Genomic DNA, 24,118 nt, shown 5'->3' with positions numbered 1-24,118 from the left:
GAAATATGTTAATATCAAGAAGATAAAGCTAACATATATGTATAAATATTAATGGTAAAAAAGATACCTTACTGACTTGTAAAACGTATAAATATTAGTGATGATATATTTACAAACATAGAGCATATCAATGTTCTTCGAGGCATTCACCTCATTACAAGAAAATTAGAGCAACAGGGACCCTATTTACAAGAAAGTATATCAAACATATGTCATGTAGAAGCTTACACCTTTCCATTCACCAAGATGACACCATGCAGTGTACAGGCTAGTTTCACAACAGCACAACTGAAAGAATTAATGCAGACCTTGTTTCTAGATGATTTGGAGCCAGTCCGAAAAGTACTAAGCAAAAATATATATATAGTCAACCAACGATAGACTTGCAGATCTTTCAGAACCATTTAGCATCTACATAATCGACCAAAGGAAGACACGATAAATGCAAGTTAAATAAATTACATGGATACTGATAAACAGAAGAACTTGTTGGCCATGTAGCATCCGTCGTGGCCACAACCAATGATGCAGGTGTAGGTGTAGAGCAGCTCAGGCACCGATGTTAGAGATCTTCTCTCCTCCCTCTCGTACTCCCCAACCTGCCCACCTTGCTACCAGAAACATATGCCTTTGTCATTTGCAATACCAGCAGACACCATGACTCTCATGATATCTCTATGATTGCGTTCTTCAAGCTTCAGATCAAAATAAGCGCCAGTTCTACTTCTCTTCCGCCGAGCAGGTCCTAGGAACAAGTTTCATCGAATTGCAGCCTTCCAACGCGGCTCACAAGATGGACCAAGGATGGAGGTATCTGGCGGACCATGGATAGATGTGGCGGCTCGAGGACGGACGCTGGACATCGGCGTCATGGTTGAGGACGACAGCGAATGGGAGGGCAGGACCCCCTTCTTCCTGCTGGAGAAGGAGATGGGAAGCTTGTGGCGGCCTAGCACAAAAGGAATAGAGATTCCCTAGCCACTTTTCATGCAAAATGGTTCACCTGTTAATCAATGGAAAAGAAGAAACACAATGTCATGTATGAGACATGACAGGTTGACTGCAGTTTGCATGAGAAGAAAATGATTTAGAGTCGTGAAAAATATAACTACCTTAAAAACAATATTCTGATATCCCTAGACAAAAGTTGTTCCCAATGGATATTTATGGAGCCTTGTGGCCAGCAACTAAAAGTCGGCAAAGACATCTGAGTGAAAAGGTTGCGCCACAGCATCATCGGACTCCCTGAGAATTACTTTTCCATTTGCACCAGCTTCTGCAAGAAATAAAAGGTCTGCCTTCTGAATGCCGGGTGCATTGGATGGAACCAAAGTGGGAGTAACCAGTATCATTTTATCGAGAGAGGTAGCCTTCCTCAACAAGAAACACACTAGCTGCAGCTCAATGTGGTTCCAGTTGAAGTTCACAATCTTTACCACCTTAAGGTTTTCTAAACCATTCTCTGTCGGCTCTACCAACACATAGTCAAACGGATCCACCAAGAGCTCACTGGGGATACTAGGGAGCTGCAAGAACAAACCGGAATCATTTAGATGCATTATAATGCAATAAGAACGCATCAAAGATTCAATGTAACCAAAACGAATGACTGGCTACTAAGCCTTTCATAGTATAAAATGTGGAATGGGTGTTAAACCTGCACAAAAAGCCTCTCGAGGTTACAACATTGGCTGTTCTTGAGGAACATGTAGATGTTCGCAAGGTCAGGGGCCCTCATTTCTAACATGAGCAGCTGTAGTTCTGTCATGTTCTTAAAAAAGTCATCCATCTTGACTGATTCGGCGTGCAGAATTGCAATAGGCAAGGAAGACACGACCTAAGATGGCATTCAAGGTTAACAATCGATCAATGAATCAAAAGATAGCATAACAGAATAAGCTCCAATAGAAAAGATGAGAAGAACATACAAAGAGGACATTGCTGCAGATAGTGAGCGTGGTGAGTTTGGAGCATACATGGCCATTCACTGAACACCTGATATAGTCACAAATTTCATATGAGTGAGATAATCATGCAGGTAACAAGGGAAAAATCAAAGAACTCGTATATACCTTTTTGCAGATGAGGACATTGCCGCTTCTTTGGACGCCAAACCGGATGCAGAGGTCAGTTAAGCATGCGCCGCCGGGAAGATAGAAGGACGAGAGGAAACCGCCGCTGTAGCGAAACGATTGGAGGCTAGAAACCGCAGCGACGTCCACCTCGACGACCCTGCTGCACCCTGCGATAGTGACGCTCCTCAGGTTCATCCTCATCCCCAACGCCGCCGTCACAGTGATTCGGCGGAGGTCGTCGCAGGAGTGCAGACCGAGGACGCGGAGGCGGGGGCACAGTGCCAGCATCCTTGCCAAACCCCCATCGTTGATGCGGACGGAGTGGAGCCGGACGACCTCTAGAGCAGAGCAGGGCCGCGCGGCCCGGGAGTTGAGGCCGGAGACCTCGATGCCGTGGAGCGTGAGGCACGCGAGGGCGGGGCTGGCCGGCGCTGCCGAGAAGGGGAAGCGGAGCGTGGCCGGGGAGGGCGGGCTCCGCAGCTCGACGCGGAGGTCCTCAACGCCACAGCCGGCGGCGGACTCGAGGTAGCGGCTGAACCGGCGGGCGGTCATGGCTGGGGTGTCGACGACGAGGGTGTAGCGGTCGAGGCGCCCCCGCCCCTGGGATCGGCGAAGCTCGAGGGAGTCGAGGAGCTTCTTAGAGGAGGGGGAGGAGTAGGGGCGGAGGTGGTGGTAGAGCCAGGAGGGGTTCCCGTCGTCCTGCCACCGGCCCTTCCAGCGGTGGCGCCAAGAGCTGGAGAGGGACGAGGTGACAATGGCGGATTTGAGCGGGAGGAAGGACAGGATGCGCAGCTGCAGCACCTCTGGCAGCGCCGAAAGGTGGTCCGGTGCAGCAGCAGCAGCCGCTGGCGCAGCATTGTGTTGATTGGGCTCGTCGTCCACCGGCAGACGCAGCCTCTTCGTGGTAGCGTCACCGTCGGATCGGAGCGCCATTGTTAGTTCCCCACTTCACTCTCCAGTCTCCAGTGTGAGACTGCTGCACCTACATAGCACAGCCATTACCCGTTAGATACAGGATGCAGGTGAGTTCCCAGGTGAGGTACATTATGAACGAGGAAGACCAAAGAGCTAATACAATTAAATTCACTGAACTAAAACCATGGTATTCCTTCCGTTGGATAATCTGGTGGTATCCTTGTTGGTGTGAGACAGGAATCCTTGGAGGTATCTTGTGTAAGAATCAGTAGGCATATTGTTCAGTTCAATTTGTGGGACAAAAAGAAAAAGAAAATGTTAGTGGGCTCTTTTGGTGGTATATGGCCCAGCTCATGAAGAATTAAAAGAGGAATTCCTTGCTGAGTTATCCTCTTCGTGCAATGCTATTCAGATGCCCTATATATTGTGGGAGGTGATTTCAATATTGAGACAGTGAGGAAAAAACAAGATTTGTTCCTTGCCACATTCTTCCGATATCTTTAACTCTTTTATTAGTTATTACTCACACCCTTAATTTGAGAGAGATTTAAATGTCAGGTGGTGCTTTTACTTGGTCTAATAATCAGTCTCCTCCCTCACTTGAAAAGTTGGTAAGATTTCTTGTGTCTTCCAGCGGGAAGATTTGTTCCCTATGGTAACTGTTAGGAAAATTGTTAGGAAAATATTGCCAGAAAAAATAGAAATTAGTTTAGATTTGATATATCTTGGTTCAAGAATTACAATTGCTTACTGGTGAAGCATATTTTGGATAAACCTTTTTACTGTGATGATCCTATTGATATTATAAATATCAGGTTGAAGAGATTTAAGAAGCATTTTAAAGAGTGGGGTGCAAATATTTTTGGTAATATGAAAATGGAAAGGAGAAAAATAGACTCTTGGAGAATTTGGAGAAACTTGAGCTGTTTGAGGAAAACAATGAGTTATCTATCTGGATAACAGATGTCGGAAAAAACAAATATCCTGAGTCAACTCTTGTAATTGTATGCCATAGAAGAGTTATATTGGCATCGAAGGTCAAATGAGAAGTGGTTATTACAGGGGGATCAGAATGCTGCCTTTTTCATAGATTTGCAAATGGAATACGTAAAACACACACTATGCATTCTTTGAATAATAATAAATAATAGTATTGTGATTGAGGGGACAGTTGATCTTTGATCTCATGCGACAGAATATTACAAGGCGCTGTTTGGGACTGCTCCTTGTGTTAAATGATAGTGATCATGTGGATTTGACCAGAAGGTTCACAGTACAGGAAGTTGAACTGCTCTTTTCTCCATGAAGTTAAATAAAGCACCTAGTTCTGATAATACCCCTATTGAGTTTTTTCAGCACTGTTGGGAAATTGTTCAACGGGATATTATGTATATGTTTGAGCAGTTTCATATGGGGAAAACTTGATGTTCAAAGGTTAAACTATTGTGTGATTACTTTATTACCTAAACTTACTGATGCCAATAAGATTCAGCAGTTTCGGCTAATATGCCTCCTTAGATGTATCTATAAGCTAATAACTAAAACACTTTCTCTAAGATTGGATACATATGCTACTAAATTGTTTAGTGTGCAACAAAATGCTTTTATAAAGAGAAGGAATATCACTGATGGTATTATGTCTCTTCATGAGATTATTCATCACACTCATGGTAAAAAGCAAGTGGGTATTGCTTTGAAGCTCGACTTGAGAAGGCCTATGACAAAGTAAATTGGAACTTTTTGTTGGATTGCCATAAGCAAGTGGATACCAAATCATTCATAATGGTATCCTCTATGTTAAGATTAACAATGTGATGGGATCTTATTTTCTTATTTTCAGAGTGCAAAAGGGGTCAGGCAGGGAGATCCTCTGTCCCCTGGTTTATTCAATATGGCTGGTGAAGTCTTAACAAAAATGGTGATTCAAGCACAAAAGAATGGTTTGATTGTAGGCTTGGCACCTGGCTTGATTCCTAATGGTGTTGCAATATTGCAGTATGCAGATGACACGGTGTTATGCATTACACATGACCCTGAAAAAGCCGTGAACTTGAAATTACTCCTTTACTTGTTTGAGCTTATGCCTGGTTTAAAGATAAATTTCCTATAAAAGTGAGGTTTTTACTATTGGTGGGGATAATAATATCACAGGTTTTTATGCTGACATGTCAAGTTGGAAATTTACCTATGAAATAATTGGGTGTTCTAGTAATTAGCTGCATGTAAAATATTAACTGTGATTTTTTAGATGAGGAATATTTAAAGAAGTTGTCTTAGTGGATATGTGATAATGCCTCATCTGGTGGTAGGTTGACCTTATTGCAGTCCTGTTTGACAGGGATTCCATCCTATTATATGTCAATGTTTTTGTTAAATATGACTTATTGAGAAGCTAAGTAAACACATAAGGAGTTTTTTTCTGGCAATGTAAGAATAAAAAAAGGAAGTATCATATGGTTAAAGGATTTGTAGGCCTAAATATAAAGATGGTTTGGTGTGAAAGATCTTAGAAAACAAAATATCTGTTTATTAGCCAAGTGGTGGTGGAAATTGAGAACTCAGGAATGTTTATGGCAGCAGATTGTTCAAGCAAAACATTTGTATAACAAAACTATTGCCAATGTTAAAAACAGGTTTAATGATTCGCTTAACAAAGGTTATCTGATGAGATTTTGGAAAGATCCCTGGTTGGATGGAGCAAGTTTACAGGAGCCATATCCTTTGTTGTTCGATATTTGTCAAGAACCGGATAAAACTTTCATGCAATGTGCCCACAATAACTTCAATGTCCATTTCAGGAGAAGAATGAATCATGATTTGGCAGTTCAGTGGCAATATATCTTAAATGGAGCTCAATCTATTCCTATGTCAGATATTGCTAATGGTGTGACCTGGTCCCTTAAGAAGAAGGGCACGTTTACTACTAAATCAATATATAAGCATTGGGGAAAAAAACATATCGGTCCAAATTACAAAGGGATTTGGAAAGCAAAAAATCCCTTGAAAATAAAGATTTACCTTTGGCAAACTACGTATAATGCTATTTTGACAAGGGGTAATCCAGCTTGTTCTTACTGTAATCATGATGAAAGTAGGAATCACTTGTTTTTACTTGCCCTTCTACAAGATTTGTTTGGGGAATCACTGGGGCGGTGCTTCGGACTAATACTTTCCTGATACTGTCGGGCAATGCTTAATTTGGTTGCATGTATCTTGGCCTGGGGGGTAGAAGTTTTATATGCTGCTTTTGGCGGCTGTGTGTTGGTCTCTTTGGACAACCAGAAATAAGATAAATTTTGAACAATATCATTGAAATCGCCTGTTCGGTTATATTCACTGTCTGTGCTTTCCTCAAACACTGGGCAGGCATGTACAAGGACGAAGAGAAGAGTAATCTCCAGAAGACACATTTCGCTGGGGAGCAGAGAGGATCTTCTGGGATGGCACGGCCTCATGCTGGAACGTTGATGATAACAGAGGGCTGACGATAGTTGGTTCCTGAGTAATAGTTTGTGTTTTTTTAGTTTGTGTACGATAAAAAAAAAGAGTAATAGTTTGTGTTTTGGGTGCTTTTTGTTTCCTGAAACATTATTTGGTTTTGTAATATGAACTTGGTGGTAGGATAGCAAGGTTAGCATTTGCAGGTTTTTGCCCCGTAGGGGTGTTCCAGATTAAGCACTCACAGCAGGTTTCTGTTAGCATCCGCAATACGTGCTACCTTTTCCTTTCGTTTACTTTGTAAATTCCATTAAGCGATTAATGGAAATGGGGTAGCCCGTTTGGAAAAACAGATCTACAGGGATATCCAGTATGGGTCAAATATAACAAGTTCATTCAGTGATTTTAGGCATAGTCTACGATATAAAGCCATATTTTGCCTCACATATAACAAGTTTTTATCCAGTGATTTTAGGCAGATGTACAGGGATATATATCTAATCTACTGTACACTGGAGTTCAATACAAAGAAATATCCCCAAATTTCTTCCAAGATAGAGTTAGCTACCCTATTTCCATTAGCATAAAGAACACGATTGATTAGAACCAAAATGATGTCCAAATCGAACACACACAGCTTAGCACACGGTAGTGAACATCCATAGATCCACTTCATACCTGAAGACTGGAGTTTCTCTTCCTCAGCACCGTCGACGGGTACGGTGCTAGGCGCGTAGGCCGCCGAGGTGGAGAATGGCGGGGTGGAGGGATGGGGCGAGATTGGATCTTGGACGTCGGAGCACGGTGCGGCAGAGGGCGAGGTCCGACACCGGAGCCTCCGAGCCCTAGCCCGTGCGGCCGTGCCTGTTATTTCTGTTCCAAAGAGGCAGTGTACAGCTTGGAGGAGGAACTAGGTGAGGAAAGGCTGCAGTTTTTCTTGGCTACGGAGTTCCCCGTTCCCACGGCAACGGCTACTATATGATGCGGGTCAGCGTGTAGAGGCCTGCTTGGCTTGCTCTGTACTCTCAGCTTGGAGGAGCTAGGTGAGGAAGGAAGGCTGCAGTTTTTCTTGGCTTGCTCTGCACTCTCTCTGCCTCTCTGGGTGCTCTCTAGTCTCTAGGAAATTGATTCGTGTAGAGGCCTGCTTGGCTCCTTGGGATCTTGTCATTAATATCTTTTTGACAAATAATAGATTGGCAACACCTAAGGCTGGTGCCAATGCATCACCACACTATAGCCTCGCCACGTCAGCTCTCACCCCCACTCTCACCCCACTCTCACCCTACGGTGCCAGTGCACGGGCTATAGTGCCATCTCTCACTTCCTCTCTCCTCTCTATCGCCTCCCTACCGCCCCCACTAGCACCGCTATCGCCCCTCTCTCACCTCGCTGTCGCCCCCAACGCGGGCGGTAGCCGGGCGGCAGCGGGCGGGAGCGCCCGGCGCCAGCCCCAGCGCCCCGCGCTAGCGTCCCGCCCCACTCCCGCCCCAAACCGGGCGGTACCGCCCCCGCTCCCGCCTCCATTGGCACCAGCCTTAGGCTTACCTATATGATCCTTATAAGGAATAATCCTTCAAAATTATTATTATAAAAAATCAAACAATTCAAAGAAACCAAATCATTCCAAACTAATTCTTATGAAAATCGTACAATCAAATGAAAAAGAGCTGGGAATCAAGACGAACAGATGTGACCGACAAATGGCTGCATTTCGTCTATGTACAGAAATTGTTTTGTTACTTATTCACAAGTATTGTACACCTATGCTTTCAGGTTTCAATCTTGCACTAGTATGTTTTGGTCTACACAAGCTTCACATATCACCACGTACTAGCTGATCAAATATATAAGGAGCTCCTACGACTTTATTCCTTGGAGACACCGGTCTGGTATGGCGCCTCACAGAACTCGCCGCCCAGATCGTCGCACGCCTCACCCGGGAACACCCTGCATTATTTCCATTATCATTTGGCTTATAAGTTCATTCCCTTACGTTTTAGGCTAAGGCTATATGTAACTGATAAGCATCGATTGGGTGCTTACGTTTTAGGCTCGTCGTAGGACAGGTACTCCCGCTCCACCTCCTCCCTCACGCACCCTGCTTCCACTTCCAGCAACATCAACGGCAGAGCTGCCGCCAAGCTTGGTCTCCGGGTACATCTCCGCCGCCTCGCACGCCTCACCGCCGACCAGGTCACACGCCTCCATCGGGATTCGGGAACACCCTGCACCTCGCATTGCACCACCAGGTCAACATCGGTTCAGTTCAAGCTCACCAAAATATCTATCTAGTCGACCGCGATGGAGAGGACGTACGAGACATTGGAGCTGTAGTCCACTTCCGCGGCCCCCGTGGTGGCAACCGCACAAACTCCGCTGTATGGCATCCTCCTCGTGCCGGCGATGATGGTACTCCTCCTCCTTGCTGCCGGCCTGCTGCAACTCACACTTGCAGCGAAAGGCAGCACGGCTGGCGAAGCAATGGCAGCCTGCATCTTGGAGTTAACCTGATCCTGATCTATAATACGAGGTTGTGGTGGCTTGTTTTGCTGTTAGCCTGACAACCAGGCTAAGCAGGGCCTACTTATATACTGCTTTATGAGTGAGTCCTGTTTTTGGATAACACTTGGGCCATTTGGTGTCACCCTCCTATATTCTGTCTGCCTCAAAGAGTGAGTCACTACACGGGACCTAATTTTTGTAGCATTCTGAAGATATTTCTGCCTCCTCATCTTCAGACTTCATACTTATCTTGCATAAAATTTTGTTACAAATGGGGGAAAACATGCACGGAAAATAGAATGATCGGGACAGTGCACTCTCTGGCCCCTGTGTTTATCTCTTTTTGTTTGTTTGAAAAAATCTACTATTTTCAGCAACTTATCTTCTTTCGACAACTTGCGAATAACCAAAGTTAAACAAGCATCACAGACACAATCAGCGTGACAACTTATCCATCATCAGAGGCAGTACAAGCGGCTTACACGGAGGGATTGCTCATAGCACAACTCAACTTCACATTAACATCAAGGTAACGCTAAGAATAAGGTACATAAGACACTTCTAACTACGGAGCGATGCTCGAGGTACTGCTGGCATCCCTAGCTCATCCTCCTGCACCAGATAAAAAAAATGACACATCATTAAATTGTTCATGGGAAATGAACATGGTCGCTTAGTTATCACTCAACTGTAGCATATCATGCAACTTTGTCCTAGTAGATATCAAATCACAAACGACAAATCAACCGTACCAAACCATGCAACATTCTCCTACCAGGTATCACATCACAAACGATAGGTGCAAGAAACTCAGTCATAGAGTGTTAATAGATGCTGAATGGTATTTTCAGATTTCAGAGGCCATGCATCCTTTTATGTTTTGATTCATCACCAGTTCACCACAAGGAAAGAAACACCAGAATTTCAGGATGCTGTGCAAACTGTTTTCTGCTGATCTCTTCTCCCTTGATCACTTAGCTATTTGCTTACACTAACCGAAGGTAAGCATGTTTTTTTGGCAATTAAGTTAAGAATGTGGTCTGTTGAAAAAAAAAATCTAGTGTGACATGGTAGATGCAAATGGAATTCACTTACCTGGTGCCTGTTTAGTGGAACTGCTGTAGGATAAGACGGTGCAGCGGGCAGGTTAAGATCAGGTTCCTCGTCTGGCTGAAGATATGATGGGACTGCAGCAGACTCGAACTCCATATCAGCTTCTAGAGCATCCAGCTCTACAATATTCATTACAAAAAAGGAAGTTAGGATGGACCATGGTAGATATAAAACAATATCCAACTCTGCAATGGCCATGGCCCCAAGAAGAGATGTACATGCTTGGCTTCAAGATGCCTACAAAAATAAACCTATGATATTTATGAGTTATGACACAGAGCTATGTTATAATCCATAACCATCCATGAATAGCAATGATGCAGGGAGGAAGGGCCAACCACCAAAAGAGCAGCAGGACTAGATTAATGTTACAGTATTGTCTAGTAAAAATACAGTCTCCATACCTCCCATTAGCTCTTCCTCATCAACGTCATCTGGGATATTGTAGCTTCTACCGAGAGATTCTTGTATTTCGTTGCTCACGTCCATCAAATCCGTCATTTCATCTTGCATATTCTATAAATGACAGTTCAGAGCAAAGGAAGTTCTGTTACCAACAAATGAAGAAGGTAGAGTAACAACAACATTGAAAGAAAATATCTAAGGCAGTTCATGAAGTCATTTTAGTTGTACATCCCACTGACTAACTATGCCATTTTTTGTTAGCAACACTAGGCTGGTGCTGGTCCTTATCCGGATGGTTGCCAAACTTTGGTGTGGCCATATATGGCTCTTCAATCACATCATGTGCATGGTAATTGGTAGCACCATTGAAGCATGTAGGAATTAGGATACACAAGGGTAGTTGCCGATCCCAAAAAAAAAATGTTCTGACCTAGATGAAAACAGGTGGCAAAGTCCTTTTGTTGTATAGTTCTTCATGTAACTCATGGATAGTACTAGAAATTGTGATCCCAAATTAGCCAATTGCAAGAATGGACTCTACTACTACTTGTCATTGCCCAGCACACACATATATTATAGAGCTATATGGCTTGGAATTTTGCATGTCAATAGTTACTGCTATAGTAGCACATTGGAGAGCTGTTGATAGTTGACAGTTGACACTAACTTAGAGGTATACCGGGAATACCAAAATGGTAGCAACACAAAACCCGACTGACTATACATGGTACAACAACTAAATAAAAAATGACATACATCAATGTCCTCGATCTTGACAGTTTTCATCATCCCCTTGAGTTCCTTATTCGCTGCCTTCATCGCATTCATCTGAACAATCAAATAATAGACCATAATCATTTGACATTCTGAACATTGTAGGATAAAAACTTCAGAAAGTACAGCAGCATAGACGACACGTACAGTCTGCTGGGCGTCCTTGAGACCGTCGGCGGCGAACCCGACCTGGTCGAGGTTGTAGGTCTGGTTGTAGAGCACGGTTCGCTGTTCCTCGTACATGCGCTTGTGCTTGAGGAGCCTGACGGCGCGGGCCTTGATGGCGTCCTGCGAGGGCCCCGGCCGGGTCCGGCGGATCTGCTCCTTGTACCTGGCCAGCTCCTCGTCCAGCTTCCTGATCTTCTCGTCCACGCTCTCCCCCCTCTTGTTTATCTGCGCAAACAATTAGAACAGAGCAGCATTGGATTCCGGAGATTGAGGAGGAGTGAACCTATTGTGGATGTAGAGGAGGGAAGGGGAGGGGGGCTGACCTGATTTGTGGCATCCTGAATTGACGGGGGCGGTTCCTTGCTCTTCTTCGCGCCGAAGATCTTCTTCATCTCCGACTCCGGTGGGCGGCTGCGGCGGAGTTGGGACTTGGCAAGCAGAGTGAGCGAGTGTGTCTCTCTGTTTCGAAATTCAGACGAACCAGATTGAGGTGTGAAATGGGCTATGGTTTAGGGCACGATGTAATGGGCTAACAGACGACCAAATTGGCCTACTAGTACTAGTTAAGAGAGTTGGCAGCTCACGGGCCTGCTGCGAGATGATAAAATAGACGACTGCGTTCTTATTTCTCCGTTCTATTTTTTTTTCAAGGATACTGTCATGATAGACGTATCGGTTTCATAGAGGAAAAGGCCAGAAGGCCAGCGTTACAACACACTCTAGGCACAGGCGCCACGGAGTGCAACCCCACACTGCCGCTAGACAGCACACACACGCTATGGGACTACTCGCGGCATCTCCACTTATCCACTACTGCTAGGGCGTCTCTAAACAACCCAGCCGTTCTCCAGAGCTCAGCCTCGTCCGTGATCCGTGCTAGCACCGTCTCTCTGGAGGGGGAACCACCTTCGAAGACCACGTCGTTTCTGTGGCGCCAGAGGCACCAGCATACAAGCGCGATCCCCGTCCACAGATCTCGGTCCTTCCCCGGGCCACCACGCTTGTTTTGCAACCAGGGGATAAAGCACGTGTCTGCTTGTGGCATCCACCCAAGCTTTCCCCACCAGCGCAGGCAAGCGGCCCAGACCTCTCGCGCCAAGACGCATCCCACTAGGAGATGATCTATGGACTCCTCTGCCTGGTCACAGAAGGGGCACGCAGCCGGATGCGGAAGGCCCCGTCTGCTTAGTCTGTCCGCTGTCCAACATCTGTTTCTTGCAGCCAACGAGAGGAAAACCCTGCAGTTCGGCGGGGCTCGTGAACGCCAAATCTGCAAGGCTCCGGCCATCTCTATCCTGGCGCCAAACATCGCACAATAGCACGACCGTGCTGAGTAGGAGTAACTGTTGTCCCAGCCCCATCGAAAGCTGTCCTCCACACCCTCTCATAGGGCAACATCTGCTAGGCGGTCTGCCACTTGAAACATCTCTCGGAGTGATGGCGCCTGTAGATCCGGGCCAATGTCGTCCAGCCATCCTCCCAAAAATCCGTCATGAACTCTCCGCAGCCTAAGTGCACGCTTGGGCACTGCCGCAAAAAGATTCGGTGCAATGTCCCGCAACCGTCCATCGGGTAACCACTTATCAGTTCAGAAGAATGTAGACATCCCGTCCCCAATCACGGAGTAGGTTGCCCCCTCAAAGATCTGTCGAACCATCGGGGGAACCTGGATGTTGAACTCATTCCACGGCCTGGTGTTGTCAACTCGCTGCAACCACAGCCACCTAGCCCGCAGGGCTAGATTCAACATCCTGAGGTTGGGTATGCCAAGACCACCCCACTCCTTGGGTGTACAAACTCTGCTCCACGCCACTAAGCAGTGGCCACCCTTGACGTCCTTCCTTCCCTTCCAAAGGAAACCCCTGATAATCTTCTCAATTGCTACCAAAGTCTTAACCGGGAGGTCAAGGGACATCATGGCGAATATAGGCATTGCCGAGAGGGTCGACCTAACCAACTCAAGCCTTCCGCCTCTGTCTAGCAGCGATGCTCTCCACCCTAGTAACTTATTGGCCACGCTATCCACGAGGTATTGCAACTGTCCTGCGCTTGGCTTCCTCAGCGTGAGGGGAAGGCCAAAGTACCGTAAGGGGAAAGGGAACACCAGGCATTGTAGCTCCTGGTCAATGATGATTCTGTCAGCATCGGAGCAACGAATGAGGTTGGCAGAGCACTTGTCCATGTTGGTACAGAGACCTGATGCTGTTGCAAAATCTTCCACCACTGCAGCGAAAACCCTGAGGTTAGTCCTCGTAGGACGCAAGAAGGTTACCACGTCGTCAGCATACATCGATGTGCGACAACGCAGTCCGGATGCTGCCAAAGGAGTGAGTAAACCGACACAGCCAGCCTTCTCGATCAATAGGTGCAGCACTTCCATGACCAAAATGAAGAGCTGCGGAGACAAGGGGTCCCCCTGTCGAAGCCCACGCCTGTTGGCGATCCGCGACCCAGGAATACCGTTAAGCAGCACTCGTGTCGATGCCGTGGACAGTAGAGCACAAATGACCGAGAGAAATCTTTCCCCAAAGCCTAGCTTCCTGAGGACCTCAACAAGGAAAGCCCAATCCACCGAGTCGAAGGCTTTGGTAATGTCCAGCTTTAAGAGCATCGCTGGAGTTGCGCTGCTATGAAGCTTGCGAGCCATCCCTTGTACCAACATGAAGTTGTCATGTAGGCTTCTTCCACGCACAAAGGCACTCTGTTGCATCCCGACCATCTGGGGAAGGACAGGTGCAACTCGGTTGGCCAGCACCTTGGCCACCAGCTTTTCCACGCCATGTATCAGGCTAATGGGCCGGAAATCCCGGACCTCTTCCGCGCCATCCTTCTTTGGTAGAAGAGTGACGAAGGCTTGGTTGACCGCCCCAAATCCACGACTGTCCAGGCGGGAGAGGGAGTTGAAGGCTTCCATGACATCTGCTTTGATGATGTGCCAGCATGACCGGAAAAAACGAGCTGAGAAGCCATCCGGTCCAGGGCATTTATCCAGCGGCATGCCCCTGATGGCCGCCCACACTTCCTCTTCCGTGAACGCCCCATCAATATGTTGGAGGTCAAAGGAGGGAAGCCCAAGATAGTCCAAGTCCAGAGTGAAAGCTCTCTCCGCCGTACCCCCTAGCAAATTATCAAAGAAGGAGTCCACAGCCTCTGCCTTGTCATTGTGTTCAGTGACTCGCACATTATCCACGACTAGGTGTCCGATGAAGTTCTTGCGCCTTCTATGGATCGCATGAAGATGGAAGAAACGTGTACATGCATCATCCTCCCGCAGCCAGAGGACACGAGAACGCTGCCTGGCGATCGTTCTCTCCAGAGATGCCAGGCCCAGGAGCTTCTTCTTAAGCAGACGCCGCAGGGCCCTCTCCTGATCAGACAACTGCCTAGACTCCATAGCGATGTCAAACCGTAGAATCAACTCGGTGGCCAAGAGGATTTGCATCTTCACATTTCAAATGAACTTGGAGCTCCAACTAGCCAGCCGCTTTGTCGTTTCTCTAAGTTTGATATCAAGGTTTTTGAAGGGATTCACACTTGGGGGTTGAGCATTCCACACTTCCTGAACCGTCTCAAGGAAGCCATCGGCTTTAGGCCAGAAGGACTGAAACTGAAATCTACGACCACGTAGAAGGTCCGGGGTCAGGCTCAGCACCAGAGGGCAGTGATCAGACGGTCCACTGGACATGGCTGAGAGGAACGCATCTGGGAATAGATCTTCCCACTCCACTGTCGAGAAAACCTTGTCTAGCTTCTCCATAGTTGGCTGTGCACGCTCGTTGGACCAGGTGAATCTCCGTCCATTTAGGTATACCTCCTTGAGCTCAAGGTTCGAGAGGGTTCGCCGGAAGGAGCCCATCATATGGCGATTGGTAACACCTTGGCTCTTGTCTTCTGGGCTTACAATGAGATTGAAATCCCCGGCTACCATCCACGGCCCAGCATGCAAGTCCCGAGTATCCTGCAGTTCCTGTAAGAAGGAATGTTTGTCCGTGTCGCTCTGAGGCCCATACACTCATGTAAACCACCAGCTCACTGACCCTCCCACCGTGATCCTTGCCGTGATTGCATTATCCGTAAGGTGTGGGTTAGAAATCGACACCAAGGCAGACTGCCAGGCTAACAAGATGCCTCCTCTGGTACCCTCAGCGGGAAGGTAGTAGAACTCATCGAAGTTGGGCCCGAGACATTCCCTCACCACACGATCAGAGATGATCGCCATCTTTGTTTCCTGTAAGCAGACTACGGCCGCTCGCGAAGGGGAGATGGCCTGAAAAACCGCAAGCCGCCGGACAGGTGAATTGAGTCCACGCGCATTCCAGATGGCAATACAGAGATCCGCAACATCCATTACACAAATCCAGAGGTACAGAGATGCTTTAGCGTGACACGATGCGCTTAAGCACGAAAGAAGGAGAAGAAGCTAATCACGAGAGGCACTCCACTGGTGCGTCAGAGGCAGAAATGAGATCATCCGACGTCCAACCGAAGAGGCGGAGGACTACGTCTAGGTGCTGCTGACGGAAGGGTCTGGTGAAGAGGTCGAGGTAGGCGTTCAGGGCGTCATCCCCAATGGTCTCTCCCTCACGGGCAATGCCCAACCTGGTGATCAACGCTCGCTGCTGCTGCCGAATAGGGGTGCCATGCGCGAATCTACCCCTGATCCTTCCGCTACGCCTTACCGGCCCAGAGTAGAATTTCTTCTTCCTGCACTGCTTGGTGGGCCTGCCAAGCACAGGTGAGATGGATTTCCTGCAGGAATCCCGGAAACAGGCGAAATCCTGCCCTAGCCCCAAGCTGATGGGCTCCACGGCCGCCGGCCTTGTCTCGGAGGTCCTGTGAACAGGCGAGATGCTGACCGAGAAGTACTCCAGTACTGATCTGGGTGAGTCCACGGCCACCGGGCCCATCGAGATCTCTGGTGAGGTCCACCCCTGCGAGGTTGGCGTGTCTATGACGCTGGGCCCAGACATCTGACAGTTCTGGCCTGGGTCAAGGTCCACAGCCTGGTCAAACAAAGGGGCCAGCCCACCTTTCTCTTTTTCCACCGGCCAGAACGGGCCAGTCCTGCACTCCCCTTCCTCCCAGCCCGAACCTTCCTCGAAGGCCTCCACAGCGCCACGCGTCGGCGCGGGAGTGGGCGCAAAGGAACTGCCCATGCACGTATCAACGATGGGGGACAGCTCCTGATCCTCCGCGGGCCCGGACAGAGAGAATCTCCCATGAATATGCCCCGCAGCCAGCCCAGGGGCGCCACGCGTCACACCCACGTCGAAACCTTCCATGCCAACGGCAACGGGCAGCATCGGATCCGGCGCAGCCCCAGCAAAAAGCTCCTGGCGCGCAGCAGGATCAGGACAACTGGCGGGCAGCCTTGGACTGCTTTCCCCAGGTGGGCCCGCTGACTGCATGCAGCCCTCCTTGTCGCCATGCACGTCCACGAGCGTTATTAATCAACAAACAATGCAACCGTATTATGGTGAACTCGGATAGCTTGATGATAGTCGAACCAATGAATAGTGCTGAACCTTTTCTAGACCCACCAGCGGTAAGTTTACCTGAGTGTGTAAGATTAGCTAATGAGTTTATAATAGTGGTCTTCATCACTGCCCAAGAGAAACTAATGGGGCATAAAATGAACTAGCTAGGCATACCAATGGCTCCTCCCCAAGACATTGGATAGATGAACCTCCAAACTATCTAAGGCCTTTAGCTTGTAAAAGATTGTGACTCTCATTGAGTAATAAAGGTTACTATTCTATTAAAAAAAACATTGCCGTGCACTACAAACTAGGGGCAAACTATCGGCCAAACGTCTGACGTCCTATTTGTGAAAGCAAACTTGGCACAATTGTGAGCCACAACATTTGTCAAACAACCCACGAAATATATAAAACAAACAAAATTCAAGCTTAACCGGTGAATGTCATCTATGGTAGGTGATCGACGAGCCATCACGTTCTCGGGCGACTCCTCCTCCCGCAACTCTATCCTGGGCAGTGATACGTCTCAAACGTACCTATAATTTTTAAGTTACATGCTTATTTTATGCCAATTTATATATGTTTTGCTTACACTTTGTTGCACTATTACATGATTTCCGGCACTAACCTATTAACAAGATGCCACAGTGCAAGTTTCCTGTTTTCTGCTATTTTTGTATTTCAGAAAAGTTGTACAGAAATATTCTAGGAATTAGACGAAACAAAAGCTGAAGTCAATATTTCACCGAAACAAAGACAAAGTCCAAAGGGGGTCGAAGAGGCGCAGCAGGGCGCCCAAACCACCCCTAGGCGCGGCCTGGACCTGGCCCGCGCCTAGGCTAGGTCTGGGCCCACCAAGCGCCCACCGACCTAAATCCTCCGCCTATTTATACATATTCTCGGGAAAATCCTGGATACCCGAGCCTCCATCCACGAAAAGTTTCGACGCGATCGTCGTCGCAGAACCCATCTCGGGGGGTTGTGAAGCCCTTCCCGGCACCCTGCCGGAGGGGGCAATTATCGCCGGAGCCATCTACATCGTCATGCCCTCCTCCGAAGTGATGTGTGAGTAGTTTATCCCTAGACTATGGGTCCATAGCAGTAGCTAGATGGTTGTCTTCTCCACTTTGTGCTTCATGTATCGATCTTGTGAGTTGCCCTACATGATTAAGATCATCTTTATGTAATCTTATATGTTTGGTTTGCTGCGATCCAATAAATATTGTATACTATGTTGAGATTGTATAAACAGTGTGAAATTGTGTAACAATAAGCACCATCAAGCTATTTTTCTGGCACCGTTGCCGGGGAGAAAGAGGATTTCTGCAAGGGGAGTCTCTCATCTCCAATCTCTTTACTTTATAATATTTTGCTTAGTTTACTTTATTTTTTATAAGGGCTGATCCCAGCAGATCCTCCTAGGTGTTGCCCGATCTTTCACAGCGAGAACCCGGATAGATATAATCTCCCAACAACGCGATGAACACAGCCTGGAGAAGAGGGAACGAATCCAGCAAGCAACGGATCGATGAACGATACGCCTCAAACCTTGAGCTAGACAATCCTTGATGAACACAAGAACCTTCGCAGCGGATATAATAGATAAACGGCAACGCCGTACCCCCGGAGGGATGATACATGTGAATACACGCAATGGGGAAAACCCTAATCTTTAGTCTAAAACTTAGCTATCCTAACCCTAGCCGCACCTCCACCTTATATGAGGGGTGGGGTGGCCGGCCAGCCCTTATTGGGCCTAACCTAATTCGACTTGGACAGGCCCAAGTCAAATAGACACAACTTAAAACCCTAATTTGGCCCACCACATGACCTGGCTACATTATTCTTTCCTAATAACAATACTATAATAAAATACTGGTACAACCTTAGACCTAATTATCATATCAGCGGTTGTCCTAGTGTACCAGGCCTGGATATCCATATCATCTCTCCCCTTCTTCAAGAAGCGTTGTCCCCAACGCGTGAGGGTCTTCTGGAAAAAGGTGACGTGATATGAACATGACACGTCCTCGCCGTCCTCAAGTCTTGCCTGCCTTCCACACCACATCCTCCCTCACGGCCTGCTTGACTTGATACAGCACTTGGCGCCTCCTTTCTTCTCCATATGAGCTTGGACTTCGGCGCCAATACCTTCTTCTTGCGTGGTTTTGATGGACCCCTGTGTCGCTGAACATGACCCTGCACAAGATGTGTAATTCCTGGGCCACATAGATGTCTCACACGTCCATCCTTGCCTCGATGTATCCGCGGTGTCGCAGAAAACTGGACTGCAGTACTCCTAGCACGGTAGTGCCACTGCCCACTGTCTCCACTGACGCACTCGCCTCCCACTCCTCCCACGCGCATCTGCGCCACATGTATTGAAACACCATCAGTACAAACATCATCAGTCTGCATACTAGCATCAACACAAACTAGAACTGTAGCACATGCTGCAACATCCACATCAACAATAAGTGTAGCTTCATCCGGCTTGTCACCAACAAGATTGGCTTGTCATCTACAGGAATGGCTGAAACATCACCAACATCAATGCTCGGAAAATCATGCACCTCTTGCTGCACTTTAGGCTTGTGCAACTTCTCTTTACGCACCACTAACTCCACATCGGACTTGATATGATCATCACCCATAGGCTTCAAAGTCCGCTGTTCGCCACCATGCATAAAAGCATATATATTTGCTCGCCCAGCATGTGTCACATTGCGATCATACTGCCAAGGACGCCCAAGTAGCAATCCACACACCTCCAATGGCAACACATCGCACTCTATCTCATCAACATAATCATCCACTGTAAATGGCACACGCACCTTGTGAGTAATCTTCAGCATACCACAACTATTCAACCACTCAAGACGTTTAGGTTCAGGAAGACGCCATGTAGACAACCCCCCTGCTGCCACCATCGCCTTGCTAATGCCATTAGTACAACTACCACCATCAATCATCAACTTGCAAGCCTTGCCCTTTATAATGCACTGAGTCTGAAACAAACTCCACCGCTGAACCTTGTCAACTGCCTTGCAAGCATCATCTTGTACCTTCTTGAGTTGCATATTCAGCCCGCTCAACGGTACATCCTCCTCAACAGTCACAGTAGCGCTCTTGGTATCAGAGCCAGGTTTCCTCTCCTCAATGACTGCCTGTACTGAAACAACCTCATTCACGGTAGTGTTAGAACACACCACCGTTTTATTCAAGCGTGGAAACTTAAAGTGAGCATGCAGAAACTGCTTGAAATCTGCCCAACTAGACCGTAGTCCAATGATACCCTGGACAATCAGAAAATCACGGTACCAAGCAGCCAGAACATCATCAACACGCCTGTATGCAATATCAAATTCAAGTTGGCCACCGAACGTACTATCCGCGGCCTTGCATCTCTCAAAACCACCGTCAATATGTGACTCCCAAATCTGAAATTCCATAGGTGTCGCGAAACTAGACAACCTCCACTTGATTGTAGATGCATCAAATGGTGTACCCGTCATCATACCGAGGTAGTCATAGTAGATGTCTGCCTTCCAACCTAGAGCACGCACACGTAATGTAAGTGCAGACGGAACAATAGAAATAATAGCAGCAGCACCAGTTTTCATCGCCGGAGAAACAGAAACAGCCGCAGCCTGCCCGGCCCAGATCCCGGTTGAACCGGCCTGGGAACCGGTCGGTCCGGCCTGGGACCCGGTCAAACCGGCCTGGGGACCGGTTGGTCTGGCCTGGGACCCGGTCAGACCGGCCTGGTGACCGGTTGGTCCGGCCTGGGACCCGGCCAGACCGGCCTGGTGACCGGTTGGTCCGGCCTGCGACCCGGTCAGACCGGCCTGGCAACCGGCCGACTGTCCTGGCGCCCCTGGATCCTGGCCGGTTGCCACCAGCCTAGGGCCCGGTTTTGACCGGCCCGGCCGGTCCAAGACCAGGTCAACCGGCCTGGAGACCGGATCGCGTCACGAACTGTCATCTTCTTCCCGATTCCAGACGCGAATTTTCGCGATTTTGACCTACGAAACAGCCATGGATGACCTGCAAACTGCACCAGAACTTCACCAAACTTCCTCCAACCAACCTCCTTCAACCGAGAGCCAATCTCCTCCGATCTAGAACCAACCTTCTCCGATGCAAACCGATCTAGATGCGACCGATCAACAAAACCTCGCCGCGAGCAACCCAGAAATCTGATACCACATGATAAGGGCTGATCCCAGCAGATCCTCCTAGGTGTTGCCCGATCTTTCACAGCGAGAACCCGGCTAGATAGAATCTCCCAACAACACGATGAACGCAGCCTGGAGAAGAGGGAACGAATCCAGCAAGCAACAGATCGATGAACGATACGCCTCAAACCTTGAGCTAGACAATCCTTGATGAACACAAGAACCTTCGCAGCAGATATAATAGATAAACGGCAACGCCGTACCCCCGGAGGGATGATACACATGAATACACGCAATGGGGAAAACCCTAATCTTTAGTCTAAAACTTAGCTATCCTAACCCTAGCCGCACCTCCACCTTATATGAGGGGTGGGGTGGCCGGCCAACCCTTATTGGTGGCCGGCCAGCCCTTATTGGGCCTAACCTAATTCGCTTTGGACAGGCCCAAGTCAAATAGACACAACTTAAAACCCTAATTTTGCCCACCACATGACCTGGCTACATTATTATTTCCTAATAACAATACTATAATAAAATACCGGTACAACCTTAGACCTAATTATCATATCAATGGATGTCCTAGTGTACCAGGCCTGGATATCCATATCAATTTTGTTTTGTTTGCTTTATTATATCAAAAACACACAAAATTTACTTTTGTAGTTGTCTTTATATCAAAAACACACAAAAAAATTAGTTTCTATTATAGCTGTTATTTCTGTTGCTTAGTTTATTCCATGCTTACTTTTCATGTTGATGTTTCTTGTTTTTTATTTTCACTAGTTAGGCTTAATGTAAAACAACAAAGAAATTAGAGAGCTTTATAGCATTTATCTTGAGTTAGGACAGTGTTCGAAGAGAAAATTAAAAAAAAAACTTGTGGAACTTTATTTGCATGCTAATGGCAATGTTATTAGTATGAATTCTTTGAACACCATTATTTCTAATGCTATGGAAAAATCTAAGTTTGGGGAAGCTAATTTTCATGAAAATGATCTTTTTACTTCCCCCGCTTTAGAGGAGAAAATTTGCTATGATGATTACAATGATGAATATGATATTTTTAGTCCACCTACTATTGAGAACAAAATTAATTATGATTACAATATGTCTCCTATATCTGATGATTATGGTGATGAGAATAATAATGATGGCTATTTTATTGAATTTCCTCCCACTACAATTAATAAGAATGACTATGCTTATGTGGAGAGTAATAATTATTTTATTAATGTGGCTCATGATAAAAATGTTTTATGTGATAATTATATTATTAATTTTATTCATGATGCTACTAAAAATTATTATGAGAGAGGAAAATATGGTTGTAGAAGTTTTCATGGTACTAACCTCTCTATATGCTGAAAATTTTGAAGTTACTCTTGCTTTATCTTCTAAATGCTTGTCACTTTGTTCTTTGTGAATTTATTTGTGTACAAAATTCCTATGCATAGCAAGTGGGTTAGACTTAAATTTGTTTCTGGACGCTTCTTCACTTGATAATACTTGATGCTAGCTCTTTTTCTGCGCCTAGCTGAAAGGCGTTAAAGCACTCTTGGGAGATAACCCATGTTTATTTTATGTAATTCTTTTTTATTGAGTCTTGGAAGTTATTACCTCTGTAATAACCTCTTATTATCATTTTTATTTCGTTTTTGTGCCAAGAATAGCCTACAATAGAACGAAAGTAAGATTTGGGAAAGTTGTTGTCCTGAAAACAGATTTTGTGTTGTTACCATAAAAATTCGTAAAACTAGCCAGAGAAGAATTTTGAGCTCTAATTTTTTATGCATATGCCCCAGGTTATTATCCAACTTTCGGTAGTTGACCACTTTTCGATATGAGCAACAGAGGATTTTCTAAATTAATCTTTACCTGATGTTTTGTTTTGACAGGTTTCTGCACTATTTGCATTTGCCTCTTAAATCTCTTTCTTTTTCGAGTTATTTTGATCAAAAAGCTTTTTGAAAGATTGCTACAGTAGCTAATGCTTTAATAGATGCTTGATATATGTTATTACTGAACCCAAGTGGATTTGTTTATTTTGATTGTACTAATGCTGCTAATAGAGAATTGTGAGAAGTTTTGAATGAAGTTTTCAAGTGTAGAGAAAGAAGAATGTTGTGATGAGATGAAGAATGAACAAAAGCTCAAGCTTGGGATGCCCCTGCACCCCAATAAATATTCAGGAGGTACAAGCGTCAAAGCTTGGGGATGTCGTGGGCATCCCCTCTTCATCAACAAAGCAACATGTCATCTCTCTATGCGCCATATTTTTATTGCTTCATACGCTATGTGTTGTTCTTGGAGCGTCTTTATCTTTGTTTTTAGTTTAGTTTTGTTTTGTTTTGTTTGTTGTATCATATGTTGGATCCCGGCACATTTTTTTTGGAGAAAGACCCGCTCCGTTTTAATTACATAAAACGCTCTAGTTTTCGATGTTATTGTTGTGCGAGTGTTCTAGTTTTATGGTACTGCGTTTAGCTCTTGTTCTTTCACTTGATTTTTTTTAGAGAACGTTAGTATTATTTATTCATGTATGATTAGATCTCTCGTCCATAATTTGTTTCATCTCTGATAGTTATTTCAAATAAGTTGATTGGTGTTGGATACAAGTAAAATATTTCATGACTATAGTGATGCAAAAGGAAGCTTGTCTAGACTGTGGCATAGACTTTGGCATGTCATGTTGGATGTTATTCTTGTCATATGATTAGTATTTATTGTTGTAGCATAACTTGTTTCAAATGGCTGAGAGTGCATAATGTATCATTGAAAGAATCATGTGATGTTTCTATCATAAAAGCATAATAATGTGGTATTCTCCTTTGATGCTTTATTGGGTTGACTTGGCGCATGCTTACACCATGTTATGACTATAACCAGTCAACTAAATCCTCTATGATCATTTAGTTTTTGACTTGTAATATCACTTTATGCTTTGATTGATAATGTTTTGTCGTTATGCATGATTATGGCCATTATTGCTCTCTTAGTTGGCCGCTCCCAGTCTTTTGCTAGCCTTCGCCTGTGCTGAGTATGGTCACTACTCGTGCATCCAACCACCATG

General features: G+C 46.2%; 2 protein-coding genes across 2 annotated transcripts; both read right to left on the bottom strand.

Annotated features, from left to right (window-relative positions):
- Positions 1-309: 309 nt before the first annotated feature.
- On the bottom strand, positions 310-7,585 carry LOC127336435 (putative F-box/LRR-repeat protein At5g54820). Its single transcript, XM_071826686.1, has 6 exons — positions 7,107-7,585; positions 2,063-3,057; positions 1,929-1,987; positions 1,658-1,837; positions 1,113-1,526; positions 310-1,003 (listed from the first exon to the last, which is right to left on the bottom strand). Exons 2-5 carry the CDS (start codon positions 3,006-3,008, stop codon positions 1,188-1,190), a joined length of 1,524 nt encoding a protein of 507 aa, XP_071682787.1. The 5' UTR covers positions 3,009-3,057; positions 7,107-7,585; the 3' UTR covers positions 310-1,003; positions 1,113-1,187.
- Positions 7,586-9,333: 1,748 nt separating this feature from the next.
- Positions 9,334-11,914, bottom strand: LOC127336433 (vacuolar protein sorting-associated protein 60.2-like). Its single transcript, XM_051363238.2, has 6 exons — positions 11,714-11,914; positions 11,370-11,615; positions 11,205-11,276; positions 10,448-10,559; positions 10,026-10,162; positions 9,334-9,542 (listed from the first exon to the last, which is right to left on the bottom strand). The coding sequence occupies exons 1-6, from the start codon at positions 11,780-11,782 to the stop codon at positions 9,492-9,494; spliced, it is 687 nt and encodes a 228-aa protein (XP_051219198.1). The 5' UTR covers positions 11,783-11,914; the 3' UTR covers positions 9,334-9,491.
- Positions 11,915-24,118: the final 12,204 nt, after the last annotated feature.

Source organism: Lolium perenne, chromosome 2 (genome assembly GCF_019359855.2).
Source record: "Lolium perenne isolate Kyuss_39 chromosome 2, Kyuss_2.0, whole genome shotgun sequence".
Taxonomy (NCBI): domain Eukaryota; kingdom Viridiplantae; phylum Streptophyta; class Magnoliopsida; order Poales; family Poaceae; genus Lolium; species Lolium perenne.
Note: the sequence above shows the minus strand (reverse complement) of the source record. Positions and strands in the feature narration are given on the sequence as shown.

Bases quoted from the DNA above. Each gene is read 5' to 3' on its own strand.
- LOC127336433 (XM_051363238.2), bottom strand. From the start codon at position 11,782: ATGAAGAAGATCTTCGGCGCGAAGAAGAGCAAGGAACCGCCCCCGTCA. The intron at 10,560-11,204 runs GTATGTCATTTT...TGTCATTTATAG, and splicing joins TCAAGATCGAGGACATTGAT to AATATGCAAGATGAAATGAC. The intron at 10,163-10,447 runs GTATGGAGACTG...TGAATATTGTAG, and splicing joins TGAGGAAGAGCTAATGGGAG to AGCTGGATGCTCTAGAAGCT.
- LOC127336435 (XM_071826686.1), bottom strand. From the start codon at position 3,008: ATGGCGCTCCGATCCGACGGTGACGCTACCACGAAGAGGCTGCGTCTG. The intron at 1,988-2,062 runs GTTCTTTGATTT...TCAGGTGTTCAG, and splicing joins CTGCAAAAAGGTATATACGA to TGAATGGCCATGTATGCTCC. The intron at 1,527-1,657 runs GTTTAACACCCA...TTGTTCTTGCAG, and splicing joins TCGAGAGGCTTTTTGTGCAG to CTCCCTAGTATCCCCAGTGA.